At 40.3% G+C, this 26,662-nt stretch overlaps 1 protein-coding gene across 1 annotated transcript in view; it reads right to left on the bottom strand.

Moving 5' to 3' along the window:
• Nucleotides 1-26,662, bottom strand: part of necab2 (N-terminal EF-hand calcium binding protein 2) — a 150,320-nt gene that overhangs the window by 17,874 nt on the left and 105,784 nt on the right. Inside the window, exons 8-9 of the mRNA XM_030053284.1 lie at nucleotides 25,858-25,937; nucleotides 16,955-17,011 (exon numbers count right to left, since the gene is read on the bottom strand). Of these exons, the coding sequence (XP_029909144.1) occupies nucleotides 16,955-17,011; nucleotides 25,858-25,937 (137 nt within the window). The remainder of the gene's footprint in view (nucleotides 1-16,954; nucleotides 17,012-25,857; nucleotides 25,938-26,662) is intronic.

Genomic DNA, 26,662 nt, shown 5'->3' with positions numbered 1-26,662 from the left:
TAGTGTTTTGGGCTATGAACTGGAGGATGAACTATTAACCCAAGAGTGCTGTCACAGAATACTTGAACATTGCTCCAAATTCATTCTTCAAACCTTTATATCTTTTCTTGGTCCACTGCCATTTAATTCCTATTTCTGTATGAACACAATACACCATAGACTTCTGTATGAAGACAATGCATAATAGTCTTTTTCAAGTTTTATAACAAGTTGTTTTCTTGTATGCACACACTAACCTATTTAGAAATGCAAACGCTCCTGTGCTTTCAAGTCAGGGTTTATAAAAAACTGTAAAGATCTAAGTTGCATTCAACTGTTTCAGACTGCTGTGCCTTTAATTAGGAGAGTTAGGTAGTTTGCTATGCTGCTGCATCCCTGACATTAAAAAGGCTAATACAAATTATACCACAGATGTTGCAGTAAAATTAGCTTTAAAGTGGGAGTGAATGGCTTTTTTGCAACTAGAACTTTTAGGACAACAAGACTTGCGGTCTTACATGAGCCAACCTATTGCTATTTTTTTTCCCACATGTATTTCTTGTTTGCAGCCTGTATAAAATGTTCCATATTCCCCCTAAAGGTGGAACAACCACACAATAATAATCACCGCATCTGTATACCTGGCTCATCCCTACACCTGTCCCTCCACTATTACCTGCCCTACATTAAATTTTGAAAGGTGCTTAAGGTGAATAACCACCGCATGAGATGAAAGAGGGCACTATGGGTGAAACGTTTCCATGGCGAGAGAAAGGATGATTTACAATACTGAGGCTTCTTGCCAAATGTTCAGTCTTAGAAATTTCCTTAGGTTTTAAAAGGAGATTCACCCCAAAACACTGCAGAAAAACAGCCATTGATGATGTGTGTTGCTTTTAGTCTGGAGGTGTAATTTTCTTATATATGTGCATGAATACTCAATCTCTTATCAATCTCTTACATGAATATGTAAGAGATGTATGTATGAGATTGATAGTAAAACAATCTCAGCTATAAACATCAGATTTTAGTGTTACAATGTTAAAACATTGATCAAACAGGGAGAAATCCATCACAGAAGAAGCAGAGATACTACTTTGTCTACCAACAGTAGCCTCAATAGACCAGAATGCAATGCAGCCATGTGGCTGAGATCACAGGCATGCCCCAGTGTTCATGAACTCATTGCTGTACTACATACATTTATGTACCCTTATGCCCACCACCCACCAAAACATTAAGTTCAGGGTACATAAAATAAATAAATAAGTAAATAACCACACTGTATCATAAAATAACTCCTGAAATTCACAAAATCTCAAACTAATAATCGCCAACAGTATAAGAGTACTCAAGGCTGGATACTTCCTCTAAGGCTAACCAAATTTAAAATACGTATTGACATTTGACCTGGCCTTTGGCTCATTATTTCATATCATGTAACAGCAGCCTTGACTTTACCAGCACCTATATTTGATATAACAGATTTGCTCTTCCAGCATCTATTTCTTGTATGATTGGATGTGTGTATATGTGTGTGTGTGTGTGTGTGTGTGTGTGTGTGTGTGTGTGTTGTGTCAGCAATAACATCTTTATAGTAGTGCTGCGCCTTGTGCCAATAAAACCTGGAAATTATTGCATGCACAGAGAGGGAGTGACAGAGAGAGAGAGAGAGAGAGAGAGAGAGAGAGAGAGAGAGAGAGAGAGAGAGTTTATGGGAGGTTGTTGACTCTATAAGTCTGTTTCATGGGACAAGTGTCTGACTATCACTGCGCCATAAAGATATGTGAGGACTCGTTCATTGGCTTATAAAAATATCATTAATTCCTGTCTCTCCTACCAGTCACTCTCTGCTGCTCTGAGGCCCATTCTTCTATTTTCTCTCTCTTAAAGAAGTGGTGCCATTTTATATGATTTTTTTTTAAGTCATAAAAAAAAAGAAATGCACATTTTTAGGAGACTGCCCTATTGGTCAACTCATCTGTTTTAGACAATGTGAAATTATCCATGTGTCCCTGGTAGAGCACTGGCTCCAGTGCTTCAGGCTAACACTTTAGAATACACTATATTGAGAAACAGGATGATGACAGCTACTTTTATGTCAAAAGAGAAAATGAGAACTTGTAGCAGCCCTAAAGCAAAATAGCAATTTTAACATTCAAACAAGTGATTTTAAATTATATTTAGCAAGGCCTGGCAAGTTAGTCTGGAAGCAAAATGTGATACAAGAATGAGGCACTATTTTGAACTATTTCACAAAAGACTACACTCCCAGTTTCTATAAAGGAAGTGAGGGTGGTGGGCGATGGGAGACTGTGAAAAGCTAAAATAAATCACTGCAGTGAATGAATAAATGGTTGCTCATCTGAAATTAAACTAGGCTGCATCAGCTATACTGAGTTAATTACATTTAATTTAAATCTAGGCCACATTAGAAATACCACTGACAACTTTTTATGATTAAAACGCCAGTCTCTTTACTTTGGACACAGCTATTCACCTACTGTCTCTCAACCTAGTATTTGCATGGTGTGTTCATACTATCAAGGTCATTTGCCTGACTGGCAAACCTCACATAAATGTGATGTATTGCTTTGATAAGAATACATATTGACACAACATGTGCTGCTGCCTTGAGAAGTAGCTCAAATATAGTAAAAGTAAAATACGTGAAGAAGATTGAGTAAAAAATATAAATAACCAATGATAACTAATAACTCAAATACACTGAAAGTAACTCAAATAACTAAAACATTTGTAGAAACACAACATTTTTTAAGATAATGTCATGCCTCTGTCTTCTTCCTCACGCCTGCATGTAGCTCCTCAGTGTTGTGCATTGAAAGCCAGATGAAATATGCAGAGATCATGACTATCAATCATGCATATATACGCATACTGTATTGTATGTGTTGGATATGCATGCATGTGTGTGTGTGTGTGTGTGTGTGTATTTGTGTGAGTGTGTGTGTGTTCAGTATGCGGCAGCGTGGGATGTTATCCCACTGGGTATGAAAATGGAAGTACAAGAAAGAAATGTGTGTGTGTGTGTGTGTGTGTGTGTGTGTGTTTGGGGAAGGGAAGGGGGGGTTATCACATCAGTCTACTGTTACCATGGGAACTGGGAAATACCGGTTACCCACATTCAGGTCTTCATCTCACACTTCTCTCTCTCTCTCAACCTCTTAGTGCCCTCATCTCGCCATCATCCCTCCCTCCCCCTCTCTTGCCTCTCTTCCTTCCCCTCTTCTCTAAATCGCCCCAGTTCTTTCAGTCCTGGCATCTCTCAGCTGCATACCTCCCCCTTTCTCTTTTCCTCTTTTTCTTTGAAACTCTCCGTCCTCCATTCTGCCGTTTCCATCTCCGTCACTCTGCATTCTCTCTCTCAAATTTCCCTGTCTCTATAAAAACTCATCCAGCTCCTCTCTTCCACTCATCCGTGGCATTTCCAACATCATTTTTTAAAAATCCTGTTCGCCTCCTTCATTCTCTTCTTCCATTGTCCTCCCTCTATCTATCTCTGGTGCTATTTCTTTCTAAGGAATACATTTATTTAAAAAAAAAAAAAAAAAAAACACAAGAAAACCCCCTCATTAGCACAGAGGATGATTTGCATATCTTTCCTCAGGCTGCAGTGATAGATGGATGACGATAGTAAGGCTTCAAGTATCCTGACCTGCTGACTGCACCAGTGGGAGCAGAAGAATACATATCTTATGATTCAATAAGCCAGCAGGGTGCACTTGCAGCAGTGCTGGCCAGCCCTCAGTCCAGAACCCCCCCTCACTCTGTGGTGCTCCTAGTGAGCACAAAGAAACACAGTTATCCTATATATTAGCTTTATTTTTTATTTTGTTTCAGAGTAGTTTCCTTGATTACTGGAGTAAGACTAGCGAGCTGTAATTATGTTTTCGTTGAATTGCAAGCCAGTGGAGCAATGTAATCTATTTACTAAGTTTCGGATTGTTACACTGTGACTCAGTAGACAAAGGTGTTCTAACTGGGTATTTAAAAATAAGAAACCTCATGTGGCTTCCTGTGGCTTGTTGAAGAATTGAGCTTGTAAAGGGTGAATGTGTGGTTATCATCTCTGCGGCGTGTAATATCAATGTCTACTGATGTGTATCATGTTGTCCTCATGTTTGAGTTTTTTTTTTTTTTTTTTTACTCCAAGAAGACTGACTGAGTGACTTAGGCATCAGCTACTGTGATTTTAATGAAAAATAAAGAACTACCTGCCACTCATACCTTGATAATGCAACAGCACCTGAAACATCTCCCAGGGGAAGATTCTCACTGCAGGCATCCTCATTCAATCTTTTTATCTGTCTCTGACTCACAAACACGGTGCTAACACATGCTCTCTGTAACTGCCTCTCTTTCACACACACACACACACACACACATCTCACACACCAGCGTGCAGTGAGAGCCCTCCTGATGCAGTGTGCTTGCATATGTATTCATCATGAGTATCACTATTCTCTCTGAGGTTCTCTCTCTTTCCGTCTCTGCATGGCTCTCATCTACTCTATCATTTATTATGTCAAACAGCATCACCCTTATATGAATAGCTGCATGAGCTCTATATACACTGTAACGGTAAATCAAACGCTGGGTAAACTATGACCTCCAGTCGAAGATGAAGCCTCAGGGGCATGGTGTTTGTACATTTTGCCGTGGGAGTGGCACTAATGGAACGATCACGAGTTCACCAAAGTTGACAGGGTTCATCCTCTGTGTAGCATAAATGCGCTGTCCAAATTTCATGGCAATCCACTCGACAGATTTTGAGACAACAAATCTGACATTTTGGCCTAAAAGTGGCACAGGAAGGAAAGGTCAACAAAATCAAGCAGTCTTTTTGAATACACTCACTAAATATTGTGGCATTCCTATTAGATTTAGTGATACCTTGTGTGCATGTTTGACATTTTGGCCTGATGGTGGTGCTGTGTTGCGTTGAAAGTGTTGACACATGGAAGAACAGAAGTACAGTTGTCCCTCGCTATAACGCGGTTCACCTTTCACGGCCTCGCAGTTTCGCGGATTTTTTTTAATGCAATTTTGCATGCTTTTTTTTTTTTTACAGCATTATACTGGACTTATTTTTCTACGAAGGTTTGAACTTTGAGAGTTTAAACAAGAGAGAAAAGTGAGAAAATGTTAATGCCTGTCTGAGAAAAGTGTATAAAGTGTGTAGTGAGGGGTTTTACAGCCTTAAAACATCTAGAATAACTGTAAAAAATAAAGCTGACTACTTCGCGGATTTCGCCTATTGCAGGTTATTTTTAGAACGTAACCCCTGCGATAAACGAGGGACCACTGTACAGACAGTCTGAAACCGTATATGACGTGAATTTGGGTCTTACACATTAAGCCTAAAAATTCCACAATTATAAAGGAGGTTAATGCAAGTTTGTTGGGTTTGTGCTCCGTTACAACCCTGACAGTGAAGGGGGGGCTACTTTTAGTTGCATTCATTGAAATAGTGAATGCACCAGCTGTTATTACCACTTCGAAGTAGAATAATTTCTCCACACAGAGGAGGATTGACGCTTGTAAGACTCAGCGTATAATAGTCGGTTATTTACTTGAATCAATTAGTCAATTTTTCCAACTCATAGGATCGACTGTCGCTGAGAATTTACACTGAAAATATGGGCTGAAGGAAATAGTGATTAATTGGAAATCAATTTTTTGTCCTCCTCCAAGTCAGGTAGGAGCTGATTTATGCTAGGCAGGCTGTCAGGGCTATTTAACAGTAGGAAAACATTGCTCTCTGCATGGAGTCCGCATATCTTCCCTCATTCTTTTCTTCTTTGCTTCTCTCTCTGTCTTATCCCAGATACTGACCTTTCACTGTCATTCTTCACCACGCCTCCCTCGGTGCTCTGAGACGGTGTTTTTTGGGCTCATGGCTGTACAAGATGGTAGTCTGTCGCATGTTTTTAAATCTATTTTTCCCAAATGTTTTCCTTTTTGCCATCATGCGCATATCCTCATGCATTCCTGATGTGGACCTTCTCTGTTTGCATCTTGTCTTTATGCCTTCACAGCAGGCTTGTTGGAGCAGTTTATTTGAGCTGTGGCACGTTATCTCCTGTAGTTCAGGGCATTCAGTCAAATGAGCACACTGCTCTTCAAACTCGGGTGACAGCAAACCACGTGTGGAAATGGGTTTGTTCAGAGTGAGAGCATAACCAGTCACAGAAAACAACAACCTTACAAGACGTTTTAAGAATATGAGACACGGATAGTGACATCTGTAGGGTCGGGATATCAATATGAGGATTCAATGAGTTTGGGTGGTAATTTTGGCTTATTGGTTAAGGTTTGGGTTTGGCATAAGTTGTATCCTATGCCATAACTAACCCAAACCTTAACCATAACTTATTAGGGAAAGGCTACATAGAGTGAATGAATATAAGTCAATTAGTTTGTTCTGTTGCTGTCCTAGGAAAGAAAAACCTGCCTCCTCCACAATTCTCTGGTTAATTAATCCAATTAATTGTGCATCTACCAGTTCTAAAAGGATACAAAAAGAGATTATTTTTCCATTGCCTATTGCAATATGTTCCCAGTGCATTTTTATGAGAATGTGTCTTATGTTACTTTCTTTAAAAACAACAACAACAACAAAAACACACCTGCTTGAGACTTGAGGAATCTCAAGTCGACTTGGGGGTTTCGGGGGGCAGCCCTAGATGTCTGACAGCCAGCCATCCCTCATGCACGGAGAGCCTGACATAACAAAATGAACTATGACGACCAGAGAATTCATTTGCCAAAGAAGGCCAGTTAGTTTCTCAGTAGTGTGTAAGAACAATTTCAAAGGATCAAACTTAGAATGATTCATTAGATTACTACTTGTTTTGGAGAGCAGAGCTGCCTTGTTCATTATGCCCCCAATTTCGTCTGTTTCCCTTGAAGTGGAGATAAACACTAAGAGAGTGCTCGGTCTCTCACTACCATTTATTTTCTCATCTCTTTTTTTTTTTTTTTTCCTGGTGGTACCATTTACTCTCTCTCAATCTATATATCTCCCTGGCTGTCCTACTCCCTCCTGTCCGCAGTACAGTAGTTATATTGACATTTTGATTCAGGATCATTGAGCCCTGCATGGTTTGAAATAATGCTGTGTGTGGCCTCCGAGAGACAATTACTCACTGGGACTGACTGCACCACAACAGAACTGCTGACACTGTATGGGGCTGTGCCTGTGCGTGTATGTGTGTACAAGTTTGAATTTCAGGGCTTTGATCCTCAGGTTTTTTTGATCCTCCCCTGGGTAAATCTCTTGTTTTGTTGTTTGCTTGTATTTTCCCCTGACCTTCTGTTCCATTTACCAAAAAATTTTCTATGTACACTATTGTATGTGGTGTAACAGGGAGCCTGATGTTTTTACTTTATTGTTTTGTTTACCCTGTTTTCATGTTGGTTAATAATTGAATGCAGATCATAAAAATAAATGTGTTATTGTGGCTGAGAGGAAACAACACATTTTGAGGACAAAAATAACTCTTTCAGGGCCGTTTGGTACAGTTAAGTAAGCAGTTCCTGGGATAAAAGCTCTCAACAAAATGGTCCATAAAATCAGTTAAAGATAGAGAGGAAAAGATAGCGTGGGTGCATTCATTAGGCTAAGTCAAAGTATATGGAGTTGAAAGAGAGAGAGACACACACACACACACACACACACACACACACACACACAGAAAGAGATACAAAGAGCAAGCTGTCAGCTTTGCAGGCTAAGTGGACCACATTGTCTTGTTGCAGAGAGAGTGAGAGAAGAGAGAAAGAAACAGAGAGGTGGATGAGAAAAAGGAGAGAGTGAGCCAGAGAGAGAGGCAGTGCGGGTTGTTGATTAATGGAAGTAGGAGCCATTACTGAATTTCAAGATATAGTGAGATGTCTGGCCCCGTCATATATGGTCCCTTAAAATGTCTCCTAAATGGCACAAAATGTCATTTGACTGTGTATTTGGACTGTTCATATAGGTATAATGATAACAGTCACACCACTTCATGCTAATGATTCATGTAGGCCTGTGGTTGCTTTAAAGATGATGTGTGAAGCATTTCACCGCCCAAAAAAGAATTCTGTCATTATCTACTCAATAGATGTATTTGTGTGTATACAACACACAGGAGGGAGGTAGCTGGTGCAACTCAGCAGCAGCCCTCTCCAACACAAATGAAGTCAATAGGTGCTGCTTTTTAGAGTTCCCAAAAGAACAACAAAAACAAGCCCCTGTTAAAGGCTGTAGCAGAGAATTGGCAAGGGTGAGGGAGTAAATATAGGTCTGTTCCATTTAGGATGTGACTGACTGTTTGGCTTCAGAAGTTGCACGGAGTCATTTTGCTTTCTACTCTAAAAAAAACAAAAAAAAACACTATCCATTGATTTCAGTTGTTTTGGAGAAGGTTGCTACAGAGCAGCTTCCTCCCTGTGTGCTGTATGGACAAAGACACTGGCATGGGTTTAGCAGATCAGGTTTCAGTCAGATAGCTCACATAACCATGTTTTGAAATTCATATACAGAGTTATAGTATTGTGACATCATGCTCTGATTTGATCACTCTCTGTGAACATGTGCCTGAACAAGCTGAGAGAAACGGGGTGCCAACAGGTATCTTACCCACTCATAGTGGTACTGCTTTGCTGGTTCAAACAGACTAACCTATTGGGATGGTGCATTTGACTTGAACCCCGCCCCCCTCAAACCCAACAGATAATAGGCAAAAGGGATGAAACGTAGAAAGGGACCACAAAGAGAGGCCCCTCCTGGCCAGTTAGGTGTACTACATGTGACGACCAGGTTGGGCAAAAAATTAAAAAATCCAGATAAATATGACTACAATATATTTATATGTTTAAAAATGCTACACACAGCACCTTAAAGTGATCACTTTTATAATCTCATGATACGCCCTCATATAATATTCTGATTCTCAGAATAAATTTAATCTATTTAAATAAACTAATTTTGAAAGCCACTACAGTTACAGTATAGTAATGACTAATCTTCTTCCCACTGTCAGCCAGTGTGACACCTTGCTAACAAGTATCTTTAAGCCACGTTGTCCTTTTGAAGGGAAGCTGAAGGACCTTCTCTCTGCATTTTTTTTTTTTTTTAATTTTTTTTATGTGTTTTCAAACACGTCTCTGTAAGGCTGATAACCAGTCTCCTCTACAGGTGTAGCTTATCTCTGCTGGGGAGAGACATATACTGTGTTTACATGCACCCTAATAATCAGGTTACTCACCAGTGTGCAGCCGTTATCGGATTTCTCAAGTGCCGTATGAATGAGAAAGCCAGTTCCCATAACTGGGATATGAGATGAAGAGAAATTGGAGTAAGGCAGCTAGATTTCTCCTGGAGAAACTTGATTACTATGCCACGTAAACCCATATGCCAATTTGTAAACATCTTTTTCCATGTGTGCATTTGTGAGGGGAGAAAGTGGACAAGCAACTGACCTGATAAACACAATAAACATACACTGTACAATGCTTGGAAGTGTAAAAACAATACGCTCTTCATGGTCATTGAAAAACACTAAATAATAGGGTCAGAGGTCGGGGGGAAACCCGGTTAATGGGGAGTGCATGTATACAGGGCTTTGAGAAATTGCGATGCATGTATACACGTTACCAAGTTTGCCATAACTCAGTTACTCTGAATGGTCTGATTCTTCTCGTTTTCACTATTGAAATTATGTACCATGAGTATTATAACTATTGACGTGAATAATGCTATAAAAACGTGAATAATGCTGTGCTCTTTCATGGTGAATAATCAATCCTTTCATACAATTTTTCTCATTCTTTTGTACCATAAGGTTAAAATTTTGCCTTGGAGCAGTGGTATAACCTTCAAAAACTGCAGCTATTAACAGCTAACTCATAATATCTCCACAGTACTGTATATCTGTGTCAGCAAACCAGCGTACTATTGGGTGCTCTTTATGTGAGCCCTTTAGTATATCAACATTTATGAGCCATTTATGCAGTATTATTGCTCCATATCTATGGTTTCATGACTTGAATATTTCACTCAGAATTTCAAAGGGTTAGGAAGATGGGGGATGAGCAAAATATTCACATGGGCCTGTATTTAATTGCAGTAACTTATGAGTTAATATAAGCTCCATGTACCATCATCTGCTGCTCAGTGACAGGGGAGCAGTGGCAACCTGAAATCTTAAATAAGCAGGCAAAATGGGAAAATGTGGATGGAGAAAATGAGTGCAAGGTGCCCATTGTGCAACAGCTTCCACTGAATGCTCCACTGGAATGGATCTGCAGGTTTTAGAAAGTCAAATTTAAGAATTTTTAGACCTTTTCAATGCTGGGTGTTGGAGGATGTAAGACAAGTTTTAACACCTAGAATACCAAAAATAGAGCTGCGGAAGGCTGAAACTATAATTGGGCAGAACAAGAAAACAGACAACAGTAAATTCACTGTTACAGGACAAGATGTTTATATATTAATGCAGCACAACTACTGAATTTCACTACTTTTTCTTTTAATATCTTTTAATACCAACTTAACTAGTGAAGTGTTGTTTACATTTGTTTACATGGGAAACCTAATCATTTATCTCTTAATTTTAGTAAATTACAAGGTGGTGAAAATAAAACCAAGATGTACTGTACATTTGGGTACAATATTAATGAAGGCCTAAAATTTAGACAATTTAAGATAAGATAAGATAAGATAAGATAAAATAAGATAAGATGAGATAGGATAAGCCTTTATTAGTTCCACCACAGGGAAATTCACAGTGCTGCAGCAGCAACATTTCCTTCGGGATCAGTAAAGTATTTATCTATCTATCTATCTATCTATCAATCTATCTATTTAAAGATAGGAAAAAAACATAGAAATAATGGAATATATATAAATAAGACAGAATACAGAATAAAAAATAATAATTGAATGCTACGTAAATTTCACACTTTTTCTATACTTTTAAAGGAATACGCCAATGTTCTGGGCAAAATACAATTTTTTGGACTTTTCCAGTCTGAGACAATATGCTCGATACCATTTTTAACTTTGTACGTCCAGTGTTTGCGTTCCTATGGGTAGCATTTCATGTTAGCTTAGCATAAAGACTTGAAGCCATTGGCCTAGCTTCTGTCAAAGTGAAAAAAATCAACCTTACAGCAACTCCAAAGCTGTCTCATTTACACAGAGGATCATGTGGATTTAAGACACACGTCTCTCACCTATCAGTGCTCTGATAGGTCATAAAATTTGTTGGCCTGTTGTCCATTCACTACCACGGGTGTGACATACGTAAGACCTCACCCAAACGTAACCCTAACCTTAACCATGTGGGCGGATCCTGCCTGGAACTGTGGCAGGTTTCATGGTAACGCCTCTGATACAGTTGAAGTCAGCTGGGTGTCTTCAGCCCTGCACCGCCTGGGCACTCCAGTTTATGACCATAAGTAAAATGGGAGTCTGAGTAACCATGCATCATTATCTGCAGCTGACACGCATTATCTGAAAGGGGGGTCTATTTCACACTAAATTTCCACCTTGTCTGAGTCAGCATTGATGCTGGTGTATGTGTGTGTGCGCGTGTGTGGGGAGGGTGTGTTTAATCAAGGAATACCTTCAGAGGGAGTGATACTGTGATGCCCGTGGCCCATTCATACAGCAATATCCATATTTATAACCTCTTCATATATTTTTCATAAAAGTCTTCACAGCCTCCTCACTGTCCCTAGGTGAACCTCCCTTTTTCTTACATTATTTATGGCAGCTCACAGAATCTCTTACTTACGTATGTCACTGCATTTTCAATTTACATCTTTCCTTCCCTGACTTAATCTCTATTAGACGTTTATCTTTGATTTTCTCAGCAGCTGTATCCTCCCTCTTGTTTCCACCTCTGATCTGTTTCCTTTCTGTCGATCTCAACTCTGTCTTCTCACCACCTCTCGTCCCTTCTGGTTTCCACAAATCTCCCCTCTCTCATTCATCCTACCATGTTCTGTTTTGGCAGAGGTTTTGCGCTTTGTTGAGTGCCTCCTAGTTAACTTTTTTGTGCAACTATAGTGATGCAATGGGATGCCATGATAAAAAAAAAAAGGAGAGAGAAACGAGAAAAAAAAAGCATGCCCCCTCTCTCCTTCTTGGCACTTCTTCTCATCTCTATTATCTCTCCTATTACACAGTCCCTCACTTCAGCAAACCATTTTTACATTTCCCTTTTTTCTGTTTCTTTCCTGTTTCTTCTAATTTCTACACGTATTCATTGCCTCCCTCCACTTGTCCTGAGGATCAAAGTGCTGGACATGATGCTGTGTGTGTGATTGGTATTCACACTTCAAATGATTAAAATCACTGTCAGCCAGTTGTTCACTGCAGAAGAGCGTCTGCTACAGGTAAATGTACAAGCTAATGCAGCTCTGGAATTGCAGTTTCAAAGTGTCTTGCAAGCATCGTGCTAGGTGAGGAGTACTTTTCATATATGAATCTTATTATGATCCTGTGTACGCTGATACGAAAATACTGAGGCGTCTTCATGCGCAGAGAAGGATGATTGCTTTGAGAGGGAATCGAATTGGAGAGGAAATGAGGGGTAATTGAGTTTCCTCTGGTGGTGAAGGGTGGTGGCTGTGGGAGGAGAGGTGAAATAATGTGAAGGTGAAGCAGATCATGACCTTGTTGAGCGGAATTAAAGTTCAGAAGCAGGCGAGGGGTTAATGTGGAGCAAAAGGTTCAAGAGGTGATGGTGTGAGGGGTTGTAAGACAAGAGGTGAGAGGGGAGGGCGAGGTGAAAGGTGAACGGTGTAGGATTTAAAGCGAAATTTCACTTTGGCAAATCCTTTTCACTCGTTTGCATACTCGCTCTCTATGACGGCTACATCTGATAAGCTATGAAATCAACAGTGCCATACGGAAATGCATGGGAGGTTGGAGTTACCTGGGCAGAGAGGTGTGGAAATGAGATTAAGCTTTTTCTCTCTATTGCTCAGACTCCTGCTGTATCACTATGGGAACTGTAACAGATGTTCCACCTGCGTGTGTCAATATACAAATATTGTTACCTTCAAAGAAAAACCCGGCCTTGGAACAGCAGCCTCAACAGGATGAGTACTGCAGCTAGTGTTGATGGAGACACTGGTCTCTTCAGTGTCTGGGCTTCTCCCAGTATGATTGTTGAATGTTGGTGCAGAATGGTGGGCCTATAAAGAAGCTCTTTGCTTTTTGATTCTAAGGGACTGACACTAAAACCTGACTTCTATCGTTGGTGTTTCAGACAGTTGAAGTCAAACTCCATTGTTGCAGTGCTGGAAATATCATTTTAACTACAGGAACAAGAAAAACACACTGCCCAACAACAAAAAATACCCAGAGATGCACCGCACATTGCCAACAAATGTTTTTTAATTGTGTGAAAAGGACTGTGCTGCTCCTATTTTCACTTCTCATCAACTGTTGTGACCATCTCTGTCCATCACAAATATCAGTTGCATAAATGTTTACAGAATATGCTTTGGTGGCTCAGATGTCAGGGCTAACTTGCTAACTTCATGCTGCCACAAGTGTGGCCCCTATGCTGCTAGTGTCTCACTGGTTTGATGTATGTTAGAGGAATCCAAATAGTGGCAGAATGGGGTTTGTACATTTTGTCCTGATGGTGGCGCTATAGCAAAGGTCATGAGTTCACCAAAGTTGACAGAGTTCATCCTCTGGGTAACATGAATGTGTTCACCAAATTTCATGGCAATCTGCACTATTGATTTCAAGATATATCAGCTTAGAGTAGGAGACAGGCAGATGGCAAGAACAATGAAGCAGTGAAAGAAAAAATGAAAAAATGCTGCATGAAAGTTGATTGTTAATTCCATCTTGTGAACACTAGAAATAACCACCTTAATCCACTCAAAGATGGTTTAACATCATTTTACACAGTAGTGGTTTTAGGCATGGGCGAAGCGGGCAGCCGCCCGGGGCGGCATTTTTTCATGTCACGTGGGGGGCGGCACGAGTGGAAAAAAAAAAAAAAATCAGCAGCGCTGCAAAGCAGTTTTCTATTATCGTATTGATCTGAATATATATTTTTTCCATTGAAAATGCCCTGAAAAAACACCCTCGTCTAATATTGGGGGTCTAAGAAGCAAATACACATGTATTGTACTTGCATATGTAAACCAGTAGGTAGGCTCGCCTGATGCCACGATTACCGCGAATGGCCGCACTGCGCAGTCAATAATCAACCATGTCGTCTGTGCTGCTGCAGCCGTGTATGAACAAAAGTTCATTCATAATGAAAGGTATATATGGCAGTATTTGTGTGCCGCTCACCTGTCAGATCCGGCAGATCTGACCGGGTGGGCGCGGCACCGGTCGTAACACGGAAGGGCGCAAGGCAGTAATTTCGCCCAGGGCGGCAACATGGGCAGAACCACCACTGATTTTACAAGGGTCGGTTTCAAATTTTAAATGCACACATGACTATCTAGCGCATGTACAAGCAATAGTGTTGCTAAAATCCTGTTTATATCTCTAAGATCCTGGAACTGCTACTCTTCCTGTATCACTTCGCACCAGAGAAGCCGCAGTCACCACAAAGAATGGAGCAAATTGTTTGACTTTTCTGTGGTTTGTTTTCATCATTGAACACATATATGTATTTTGCTACATGTGATTTAACTCAAACTGTGTTTATTTAACAGTTTGGGTGGATCAAGTCAGCTATTTTTAAGAATGTTAGCTGGGGGGAAGTCCACCTCAATGGAAGGAGGCTAAGAGTACTTGGGGCATCCAGTCAGTATCCAGCACTCAGTAACGAAGATAGCACCACTACTGTACTAGGGAAATTCATGTTAGTGAAATAATATCATATTGTTCAAATGGATGAACTATCCCTTTAAGACCATGTCCTGAATGAAAGTTCAGTCATTGGGTTTCCACCCAAAATTTTTGGCATATTTTAAGCACATATTTCAATAAGAGAAAACATGTATTAATACGGGTTTTCATTAACTACGCTATGTGAATTATCTGAAAAGGATGCTTTTTATACAATGTAATCAAACGCCCACTGTCAAACAGAAGGTGAAGAGGCTGAACGACCTGCTTGTTATGGGAACAATGGTTATTACAGTCTTCAGTAAATGTGGCTGATCCAATGCAGCCAAGAGACACAAGGGGTCGTGCAATGGCTCATTTTGTTGTGAATAGACATTATCCTCCATATATGAGTGCCGGTGTCATGCAGTAGGTTAGCCTCTGTCACAGAACACCTCCAAATTCATGTTCAGGTTTATTTAGAGCCCAAAATCCCTCCCTCCCCCAGTGTAGAGTGTCCTGTCCTGTCATGTTTGTTGTCTGACAGAGGAATTGCTCCCCTGCTCCCCACTACGTCATCATCATGCAAATGAACTGTTTCTATCTCCCATTTAGCATTTCAACTCTTTCTCAAAATAGGCAAAAACCGCATCAAGCAAGTGTAAAAACCTTTTTGAGAAATTGGAGATTTTTTTTTTTTTTTTTTAATTTTGCCATCTCCATCAACCGTTTTAATATACTTTAAAATGTGCATAAAACTTGATGGATGGCTATCACTTGCAGCTCATTGTTTATCTTCGATTCTGTACATACTTTTTGTTTTGTTTATTTTTACTTTTGCATTTTCCTTTTTTACCTCTTCAAGTGTGTTGCGACTTGGGGTAAAATGCAATCCAAAACCAAATCAGACCTTGAAACTCTCTCACAGTGCATGCTGGCATTTTCTTGTAATAACCTTTCCACATCCATGCCCGTGGCAACTAGGCAATTTAATCAGTGCTCTCAGTGCGTGCATGCAGCTGATGATGAGCCATAAGTGGTATGGGCTACTGTGGGCAAAAGTGTAATGGGCTAGCATGACGCTGGTCTCCAGGCTACTCCAGCAGTTTATCTGTGGCTGACTTGACACAAACACACACAAGATCAGATTTTTAACTCTTTGCGGCACAGATCTGATCCTCTGCATGGCCATACAGAGAGCCAGTATGCTTAGACAGCCATGAACGATCCCTTTCTTGCTTGTTCCGCTGTGAGTGCATGGAAACTTTGCTTTGTGGGCAAGAATCAATGCACTGAACTTTACCATCTTTATCTCAAGCACCTAACACAGACCATGGGTGCTGACACCACCAGCCTGTGTTTACTCCAGCAGCGACAAACAGGCAGCTCTTCCATAACAACTCTAATCGGATACATTGCACTGATTTTCATCGGATGCACAGACAAGTCAAATAAATATGTATATCTGATATGTGTGATATGTGTGTTGTGAGTCTGAGGACTCACAACCTTGAACAGCTGCAGCCTGCACCCTTACCTCTGCTTCAGTGCAGGTATACAAGTGCCTGTATATCACAGCAGCCTTGGGTGAAATGATATCAGAAAGCTGTGTCAAGCAGATGCACCATTGTACTTAAGATTTCATCTCCTGACTTACTTATCAGTGCAAATGCTATAACAGCCGCAAAAAGGGGGATCTCACTTGAAGCTCAGTGCTTGTGCTGTAGCTGTAGAGTAGATGTTGTGTGCTTCTAGGACAGCTGATATACGTGTTATTTCCTCTGTGGGTGTTAGATGTTGTAAGATAATGTCTGATTGTATTAACTCTTCATGCAAATACTCAATGTCTTTTTATTCAGGTCTAGACAACCAAACATAACAAGCACAAACCGTTCAAAAGGATCAGCCGCCGTGGGACTGACACTGGGATAAGGATTATTTTTGGAGCAAGCAGGAACACTGGTCCTTTAGAAATTCTGCCCTGTGCTATTTAATTTTAACAAGCAACACTCAAGCCAGGGCTTCTGTATCATGGATAGTGGCCGTAAGCCTTTGCGAGCACAGCGGGAGCCAGCGTGTCTCCGGAGCGGTGGTGCTGTACCTCAGGCTGTGTGCTGCAGCATCATCATGGTTATTCAGTTAGCATCTACTTACTGCGCTGGTGGTGCCATCTGTGTCTGTTAGCCTCTGGTGCAGATCAAACCAGACCGTCTGCAACGAGAAGCACAACAACAACAACAGCAGCCACATGTCAATCAACCAGAACAACGACAGCAGCTACAACATCAAGCCAACATCAATCACTGATGACAGGAGACGTTAGACACACGTGGAGACATTGAGGACGGGAACGGACATGAAAGTGGGAGATGATGTCTTTTTATGTACATTAAAATAAAGTTCAGTAGGGAGGAGGGTTTGGAGAGGAGGTGGAAGCAGGCCAATGAAAGAGACAGGAAATGAAACAGAATGCTATATCAGCGCCAAAGATCCAGGCACACCAGACCATTAAAATGTCAGATCCTGCTGAGCAAGAAGAAAACAACATCATGATGCAGGACTGAAGTTGGCAGGAACCATTGAAAGAATAAAAAGGCAAAGAGCCCATGTGCAAGATATACTGATGTAGTTTCTAAAGTGTTAAAGTTCCACTTCAGGCCTCAGTTAGTCACATTCAAGAGTTCAGCGATAGGGAGCCAATTAGGACTATGTCCAAGCATGCTCTTCACACTCAGACATTAGGAGGGCCAGGTGGGCCACTTGCACTTTGTGTGTTTCAGTGTGATGATGACATTGATTTCTGGGTTTCTCCTCCATGCTAAGTGACTGTGAGTCAGAGTTATATAAACCTGCTGTAATAAATCACAGTCAGCGCTGTGGGCTACCGTCACCAAGGTGACTGATACCACTCACGGTTGCTACTGTGAATGAATGGTGTCTGAATTGCCAGCAGGGCGACGGAGACTTTTACAAAACACAACAGGGAAGTGAAGACAATGCAGTAAGCCTCAGTGGGCAAGTGACAAACACACTTACACATGCATAGACACACACACGTACACACACATAAAGACACCGAGCCCACAGCTTTGAAGATGAATGATTCGAGCTTAATATTCACAGCAGGATTTAAAAGGGAGATGTGTGTTTTGCTGTTCAGTGTGAGACATAAAAGAATTCAGGAGTACCAGGCGCTGTGTGCAATTTTCTTTCACAAACTTCACTGAGATACCAGTGGAGCTGGAGTGAAGAGCAAAGCCACCTCAACACAGTGTGCACGCCTTTGTATTTGCAAAGCAGGGTTTACACACATTTTTTGGCTGATATAAATCTTACTGATGTGGATTCATAGCATACATCTAACCAAGTAGTCACAAACTATGTTTCACATAAAGACTTTCTTTTAAAGGGAAGAATGCAGAATTAAAATGAATTCTTATTTTAATTGGCTGTTGTGGTTGTTGCTAGCTTTAAGGTCAGTTTACAGTATAGTTTGGCTATTTGTGGTTGATGCCACCAGTGAGTATCACATGTTTTGGCTGTCAATACATTTTCAAGTGTCGGTAATCAACAGCAATGGAGGACCATACACTTGAAATTTAATAAAGGCTGAAATGTTTCCCTGCATGTATGACACAGAATGGGCCAATTACAATGATGGGATTAAAAATTCAAATTGCTGGGCAGCACCTGCAGAAAACCTCAACACTGACGGTACGTTAAAGCCGTTGCGTCTGGCCATAAGAGTTAGGTAATCATATGTGTTACCCTTCTGGAGTTGAAATTCTTTGTCTATGCTTCTTTTCACTCTCTCTCTCTCTCTTTCTTTTTTTTTTTTTCTTAGCAAAAGTGATTCTTTTAAGCCCACAAATGCACATAACAGTACAGCAAGCAAATGACTGAAGATTGGTGGTGTGGTGTATAATCCCTCATATGTTTGTGCTGCGTATGAGTGATTGCTTCAAAAATCAATGTGGAGCAATGACAAATGCTGGTCACATTGTAGTGATGTCGATCAGGCAACAACAAACTGCCAAACTACAAACCTTTATGTTGATCACCATATTGCTGGAGGACATATTGTACAGTTTATCCATCCTTTGTTATTCATCACTATGTTACTGAATACAAAGACATTTGAGGCTCATTATAGTGCAAGTTGTCAAAGACAGCATTCAGTTCTTTCACCTAGAGAGAGAAAGAGCTTTATCAATGTGCCATGTCAGTATGCAGCCTCGGTAGGATCTTCATGGATGTGCATTAAGACTCAAAGGCTACCATCCTGAGACTGGCTTTTCAAGGGTAGAAGGAAAAAAAAAAACACATATCTTCTTGTGGGAGGTGCAAAGACACCAATACATAATCATACAGTGTTACTAAAAGGAAAGAGAGAGAGAGAGAGAGAGAGAGAGAGAGAGAGAGAATTTCACTTTGAGGAGGACATGCAGGTGACAGGGTTTCCAGTGCCTATCACGAAGCAGAGGAGCTCTCACAGGACACGACTGTATTTTAATCTCGTGAGGTGCCACATGACTCAACGTGCTGCTGGCTTTGCTATTCATTCAGTAGACAATTCATGATCCGCTCTAATACTGGTTGGTAAAATTATTTCCTTTTCAGGAGAGGGGACCTACCCAGTCAAACTAAAATTCTGCAGATTTCTAAAAAGTTGGGAGACCTTGATACTTTTCTTTATTCTTTGATATATTTTTCAAGGGTTATTTCTAAGATAATGTATTCTGTTCACTGAGAAAACCAAAGTAGAAAATCACATTAAGATGTGACAACCTCAAGAACGAAAAGTATGGTGGTACATTATATTTAAGATAAGACAGCTATGTTACCTTTTTTTATTGTTGGTTGAGTCAGTGCGCTGTAGCTGTAAAGTATTTCAGTGAGGGAGCTACGTTATGGATGTGAACAGCACTGGGGTGCATTGTATTCAACTTCCACACACTCAATAAATTCACCCACTGTCCTCAAGTGTCTCCAATGCCCCATATTGTTAAATATTAATCTTGACTAGGGTCATACAGGCTTTTGTACCTTGTTTTGCAATCCGGCATCCGACTCAATACTATACTATTAGTGGCACTTGGTTAGAGACTGCATTCATGCGATATTTTTGTAGCCAAAATATAAGATTCCTACACAGAAACCATGTTCACATTTTCCCAAGTCATTTTTCACTAGTTGGAAATTCAAAAAGTGCTACTTCTGCATGATTTTTCCCACTTTGCCACACAAAGTCATCAACATGGGCTATTTTGACAAGCATGGAATTCATCATGAAGACATGACCAGTGGCACACTTTGAAGAGCCAAGCTTCTCTCCCACGTCGTTAGAAAGAGTTGACAAGTCAGACCTCTGATCTGTCTTACACAGTGTGACTGAAGAATTAGTTTTGAAGGTTTTGTGCATTTAATGAAATGTACAGATAAAATGTATTTGTATCAATATAGAAAAAAGGGAGCTGAAAGGCTGGATTTCCCCTACATCCTCACAAGTTACATCACAATTTTTGGTATATATATTGCCATTCATTCAGTCATTCATTCATTCTCTGAATCAACAATTTTGCCAATCTCAGATTTTTGAAAAACACAAACAAAATGTAAGTGTCGTATAAATAAATAAATAAATAAATAAATAAATAAATAGAATTCCATATCAGTTTTTGGAGCAAAAAAATTAAAGTTATCCTAACACCATCTTCTTAAAATGGTGCCCAGGAATACCAAGGTCTCTTGGGGCTCAGCTGTCCAGGACAGCTAACCAGGACAACACTTCCCTAAGTAGAGAGCGACCTCAAATCTCCAAGGCTAAAACTCAATAGAAACTCTGAAGTAACCCATTACATTTCTTTTCCCCAAATCTCGAACTTAGCAAAAGTTTTTCAGGGTATTTTATCTCTGCGCTACCTTGTCAACATGAAGCCATTTCTGTTCTTTAGAAACATTCAATTCACACCCATAGGAGACATGGAAGCTTGCAGGGAAGCATTTGACTCATATACCAGGTAGTGCTGAGGTACATTTGCTTGCTGGTAGTCTCAGAAAGATCAATCCATGCATGAAGTGCTCCATGGACTTTATAATTACATTAATATCTTTCAAAGCTGAAAAAAATCTTAATTAGCAAAGAACAAGTTACATTTAGACCATTTAGACTCCACTGACAAAAAAATGGAATAAGAATAATAATAATTTTAGAATACATTTTAATTGATTTGTTGCTGGTTAAAGTTGCTGCTAAATTACATGCACATCCATGTTGGTCCGTGTTGGTCAGTCAATAATAAATTGTTCTTGTTCCATTTCGACTATTGTAGCTTTAAAGCAAAATTGAAGTTTGGTAGAGGTTGGGTTGTACAGTGGACATGATAAACAAGGTTGTGGTGAAATATCTTCATTAGTTGATCTGTGCTCCTCTGGGCTGCTAATCTACAATACTGTATTTCTATCTCCACATTCTCTATACTCCATAGCAAAACAGCTTCCAGAATGACACATTTAGTGCATAAACAAATGCGAACAAAGTGGATTATGCCAATATATATTAAAAAAAAAAAAAAAAAAAACAGTATTACAAGTCCCAGTATTCATTATTTGAGGAAATTTAACATCTCACTTCATGTTATTTTCCTATTAGATTTGGAAAGTAAATACAACAGGAAGCATCTGCAGGAAACCTCTACATAGCAGCCCTGCACCAGGAAGAAACAACCTGATAGTACTTTCATAAATAATTGTAATTACATGGATTTGGGAACATTCGGGTACTGTGACTTTGAGTACTGTGTCTCATCCAGGTTTGCTTTAATGTATTGCCAATCTGTCCAATTCCTGCCTTGACATTTTTTTATGTCTGTGTGTGACAACTTGACCCCAGTGTATTGTATATTCTTTGAGGTTTTTCTTTCCTGACAAACATTAGGTTTTATTTTCACCACATTTGTCTGCTGACTGATACTGATACAGGAGCTTGCATGAATATGCAGTGTCAGTTTGCATTTATTCTGTGGGCGGTTCTGAAGGTGTATAAGAGACTGGATGAGTTTAGACAACATCAGTGTCAGCTCCCATTTTCCCCTTGCTCAAATTTCAAGCCTCAATTAATTACGGGCTACATTTCCACAGTGACGAAAACCCCTCATTCGTAACCACTCCTGGCACAGATCTGACCTTGTCACGCCCGTCTGAACAGGGCAAAATCAGATTTGGCATGGTTTCTCAGTGTGTAGGCAACCGTGAGAAGATCTGAGCCACTGTTAAACAGTCAGTGTGGTTTCAACCACTCAGACGCATAATGACTCCTCTGGTGGTGTTGGGGGGTCACAGGTCACACTGAACAGTTTTTCAGCAGAAAAGATTCCAAAACGTCTGGCAAAATGAAACTAACTCTGTGAATCAATCTCAAACATGCAGGGCAATTTGTCAGAGCCGTATGGCATTAGCATCTAGATTAAGCAATAGGGAAGGATACGTATGAACATCCGCATGGCAGTGCACCATGTTCAGTTATTCTTAGCTCTCGCAGAGACAGTTGAGTCTGCTGGGGCTCCATTAGGCTTAACATGTTCACTATACAGGATGAAACTCAATGCAATACAGGCAGAGGAGCAGAGGCAGAGGGAATACTGAGGAGGGACAGTAAAGAGTGGCAAAAAGAAGAAGGAGAGAAGGAAGAAGAAGAAGAAGAAAGAGGGGGGAGGAGGAGGAGGAGGAAGAGGAGGAAGGCAGCAGGAGCCAAAGAGTGAGAGAGCTGAGAACTGTGAAGCAGAGAGCTGTGAAAAGAGGAGGATTGCATCATTGCAATAGTTTAGATATCAGGCCTTTTTAACTGCCTCTTCTCTCTCGCTCTCCCTCTGCTTCCTCCACCCCACACTGCTATTTCCCCGTGTCCATCCTCTTTCCTCCCCATTCCCCCTTTACTCCTTCCTCCATCCTGTCTTTCTAGTCTCTCCAGCCCTCCCTGCTTCCACCTGTCACTTTAGCAACAACCAGTTGAGCCCAATGCAGCAAAAGACAGCTTGATAGAAATGTTCACCTTGAGGACAAGACCACTGACCTTTCACTGTCGATAAATGATCGAAAGAGTTCAAGCAATCTAAGGGAAAAGCAGAGCTTGAATGTTGAAGGACCACACCAGTAATTTTGCATGTTGAGGCAGAAAATCTGCAAAATGTTTATACTTCCTGTTTCTGTTTTCCAAACCAAGCAGTCATAGTTTACAGCTTGACATCATTTTCCAACTGTTTATCCAGCTATGGGTTTCCATTCATCCCATTATGATATGAGTGTGACTGCAGCCACACACACACACTGGCATAAATAAGAGACATGGGAGAGAATGGAGACAATGTGTAATCCACCGAAAAACAACTTAAACATGTTGAACAAAGAAATACAAGCTGCATATATTGTTTACAGAGAAAAACAGAGAAACAAAAATGTGTGTGTGTGTGTGTGTGTGTGTGTGTGTACATTTTACAAAACAAGTAGAAAATATGGTATCAAAACTGCTGCCTCACTCATAATGACAACAGACTGTAAATGGAATTAGGCTCATATTTTAAATGAAAAGGGGCCACTCGGCCACTCCCAGGCGGTGAGGGAAAAAGTAAAGTGAGAGAGCATAGTTAGGCTCACATTTACATTTATACACGCTAGGTGTATTATCCCATATCAAAACAGTACGTTAAAAGCCTTGCTTGAATAAACAGAATTAGGCCATCAAACAAAAATGCATTCGAATATTACATTTATTTCAGCCTCAGAGCCTACTGATACACTCTCGATGCAAAAGCCGAACTCTGTCCAGCATCCACAAACCGGTCTGTCCCTCAGCCATCTCAGCACAGACAATGAAAATGTCCCTCAGTAAGAGAAGATAAAAAGCTCTGTTTTAATGTTCTAAGTGCACACTCTGCAGAGGACAGCGCAAGTGCATTTAGGGAGTGTCCAAGTCCACTTTTGCTATTTTAACAGTGGAATAAAGGTGCATGGTTCAAAACAGTTGTACTTAGTCTCTTAATTAATAATATGTGTGTTCTGGATGTAACATACAATTAACTGAGAGTGCCATCTCCCGTTCACGTTAAAAGCCAGGTACACTTGTACCTTGATGGACTGCGATTATAAAGGCACAGTTTCTAGGTAAGAAACACTTCTCTGAAAAGGAAATGGATCTGCTCGTGCACAAAGTGAAAGCACACAAACAGATCATCGACAGCCACAGCAGGATTCCACCTGAGGAGAGGCAAGTGTGTAACAAGCAGACTGTACACTGCCTAAATAGGGCAATTTGTCTACAATGCGCCTGGCCACACCTCATTTCCAGAACGTGGACGCTCAAAATGGGTGCGTAAGTGCATTTGCTATTTTTGTGCTGTCCATTGGACAACTACGTTAGGACATCCAGATATACAAAAGACACTTGCATTGCACTCGATGTTGCTCGCAGATGGTCCTCAGCATTATCTCAATGAGTCTCTCAATGATATTTGTGAACTTGTTTTTCTATTGTTGTGGCAGACCCCTTGATTTCCTGGCTGCACTGCATGTCCACTTGACCCTTGAGCTCACTCCTTATTGACGTTTTGTTGTTGACTCTTTGCTCCCTTGGTCAGACATATTAAACTTGATCTATCTTTCAGACAGCTCATGTGATGAAGTAAAACTTTGATGCAGTAAAATAGCACAATAAGTTATTGATGGCACCACAGCACTCTCCTTATGCAGCCATTCCGCCGACTGCATCACCTGACTCCAGAAGCAGAGCATTATAAAGTGGGTGTGTCAACCAAAAATTCAAACATAAAAATCTACAGATTTTCATTATATATTGGGAAGTCTTTAGTTCTCATGCATTATTTGCAATATATATATATTTTTAAGATTTAAGATTTTTTTTTTTTTTTTTGCATTTTTGCTTTATTTGATAGTGGCAGTAGAGAGAGACAGAAGCAGCAGGGGGGAGAGAGGGGACAAAATGCATAGCTTGTGTAGGTAGTGGTGAGATAAATGAAAGCATACTATAGTTTTAACCCTCCTATGATTAACATCATTTTTTTTTGCTTCATATTTAATGAGTGTTCCTAATGTAATGAGCACTACTGGGTAAACATGAAATTGACATGATGATATGTTTTCAATGTCCTGTACACACTTTGTAACGCATTGGTCATAAATAACAAAAATCTGTACTTAGAAATAATATAAAGCCATTAAAACACCAAAAATTAAAATTTCTTTCCAATTTTAGATCAATCAGTGAGATTTTATGGTGATTTGCATATTTTTCAATTGTCGCGTAATACGAATACTGGATGTATAAGTGGGGTGGGGGGGAGTTATGTTTTATTTAAAGAGCTATTTAGGTCATCAACAAAGAAACATAAAGTACTTGACACATAAACTTTGATAACAATTTTAGTTATAATAATTTTGTGGAAGTTTAAACTGCAGGGGTCAAATTGACCCCAAACATAAAAGATGTTCAAAAATGTGAACATAACAGGAGGGTTAAAAGTAATTTCACTCAGGAAGACTACTTGCATCACTCAGCCTCTCTTTTGCATCATTAGCCTATTGCAAGCCACTCCGTCTTTCACAAGCCCCTCTCATCCAACCACCACTTGCTCAGTTTTCACACAGACCCATTCATAATTGTCTCTCTATTCGTTTTAAGGCACTTCTGTCGAAGGCAGCCTCAGACAAAGCCAATCAGCTTACCTGCCTTTCTGCACTCATGCATGAGATTCAGTCAGAACCTCTGTCTCCCATTCACCTGTCAGGTCTTCTTTCCGATCTGACTTGTTGCTTGCCCCTGCATCTTCCCACCACCACTTAAGTAAAGGCTCCAGGGGGGAAGGAGGTAAACCACTCTCATTTCCCCCTTTCGAATGGCTCTGCTCTTCATGAGAGCCTGACCTCCCCAATTTGCATAAAAATGTTATCTCATTCAGCAAGTCTCTTGTTTATTTTCACATTAGTCTTTCCTGATTGAAATAACTTTAGTGTAACAAAAGAAATGTAAAATGTGCATTCCTCACCTTATTTTCCAGTCGCCCAATAAGTTCAGCCAGACGGTTGATCTGAGCTTCCAGCCCTTCTTTCCTCACCTCCACCACACCTAGAACACACACACACACATACACACACACACACACACACAAACATATATGCATTCATTAAAATACATTCTTTAAACGGATGCTTAATCCCCATTCAGTGCGTCTTTTGTACACCTGGATGTTATGCATTTTCACACTATCTGATTGTAATCCAATCACCCGGTTGCAGATTAATGTCAAGGGTAACGGCTGTCACATATACACACATACACACACACCTCTCTTCCAGTGTCTGATCTTTATTTTCCCTTTTCATTCCTTTTCTTGTTCTTGTTTTTTTCATTGACTTTATCGCTTTCCCTTATATTTCTCAATTTCTCATTATTGTAGCTGTTACATAATGTCAGTCTTTGAATCCAGGGCACAGTCTGTAGAGTAGACAAATCTGTTCAGCGAGATAAAACTCCATCCATGGTGGTCTTTGTGTCACATTTGGGGCTATACTGTGATTCCTCAAAAATTTCTGGTTGTGGAACAGCACAAGAATCTCACACAGTCTGACCAGGGACTGCACAGAGACAACCAAACTCACAAAATATGCTCTCGCTCTTTCTCTGTTGCATTTCCACTGTTTCATCATGAATATTTCATGTAAAGACAGAGTTCCAAAGAGACTGATAAATAGCCAATTATATCTGTTTATCAGTGAAGGGTATAGCCTGTTCAAAGACAGTAAAGAGATGGATGGATGGGAAGTCAACGCCTTTGAGGTGGTGTGTTTGCT

The sequence above is a fragment of the Myripristis murdjan genome, chromosome 6, assembly GCF_902150065.1.
Source record: "Myripristis murdjan chromosome 6, fMyrMur1.1, whole genome shotgun sequence".
NCBI classification, from domain to species: domain Eukaryota; kingdom Metazoa; phylum Chordata; class Actinopteri; order Holocentriformes; family Holocentridae; genus Myripristis; species Myripristis murdjan.
The sequence above is the reverse complement of the archived record's forward strand: the minus strand, read 5'-3'. Positions and strand labels throughout refer to the sequence as shown.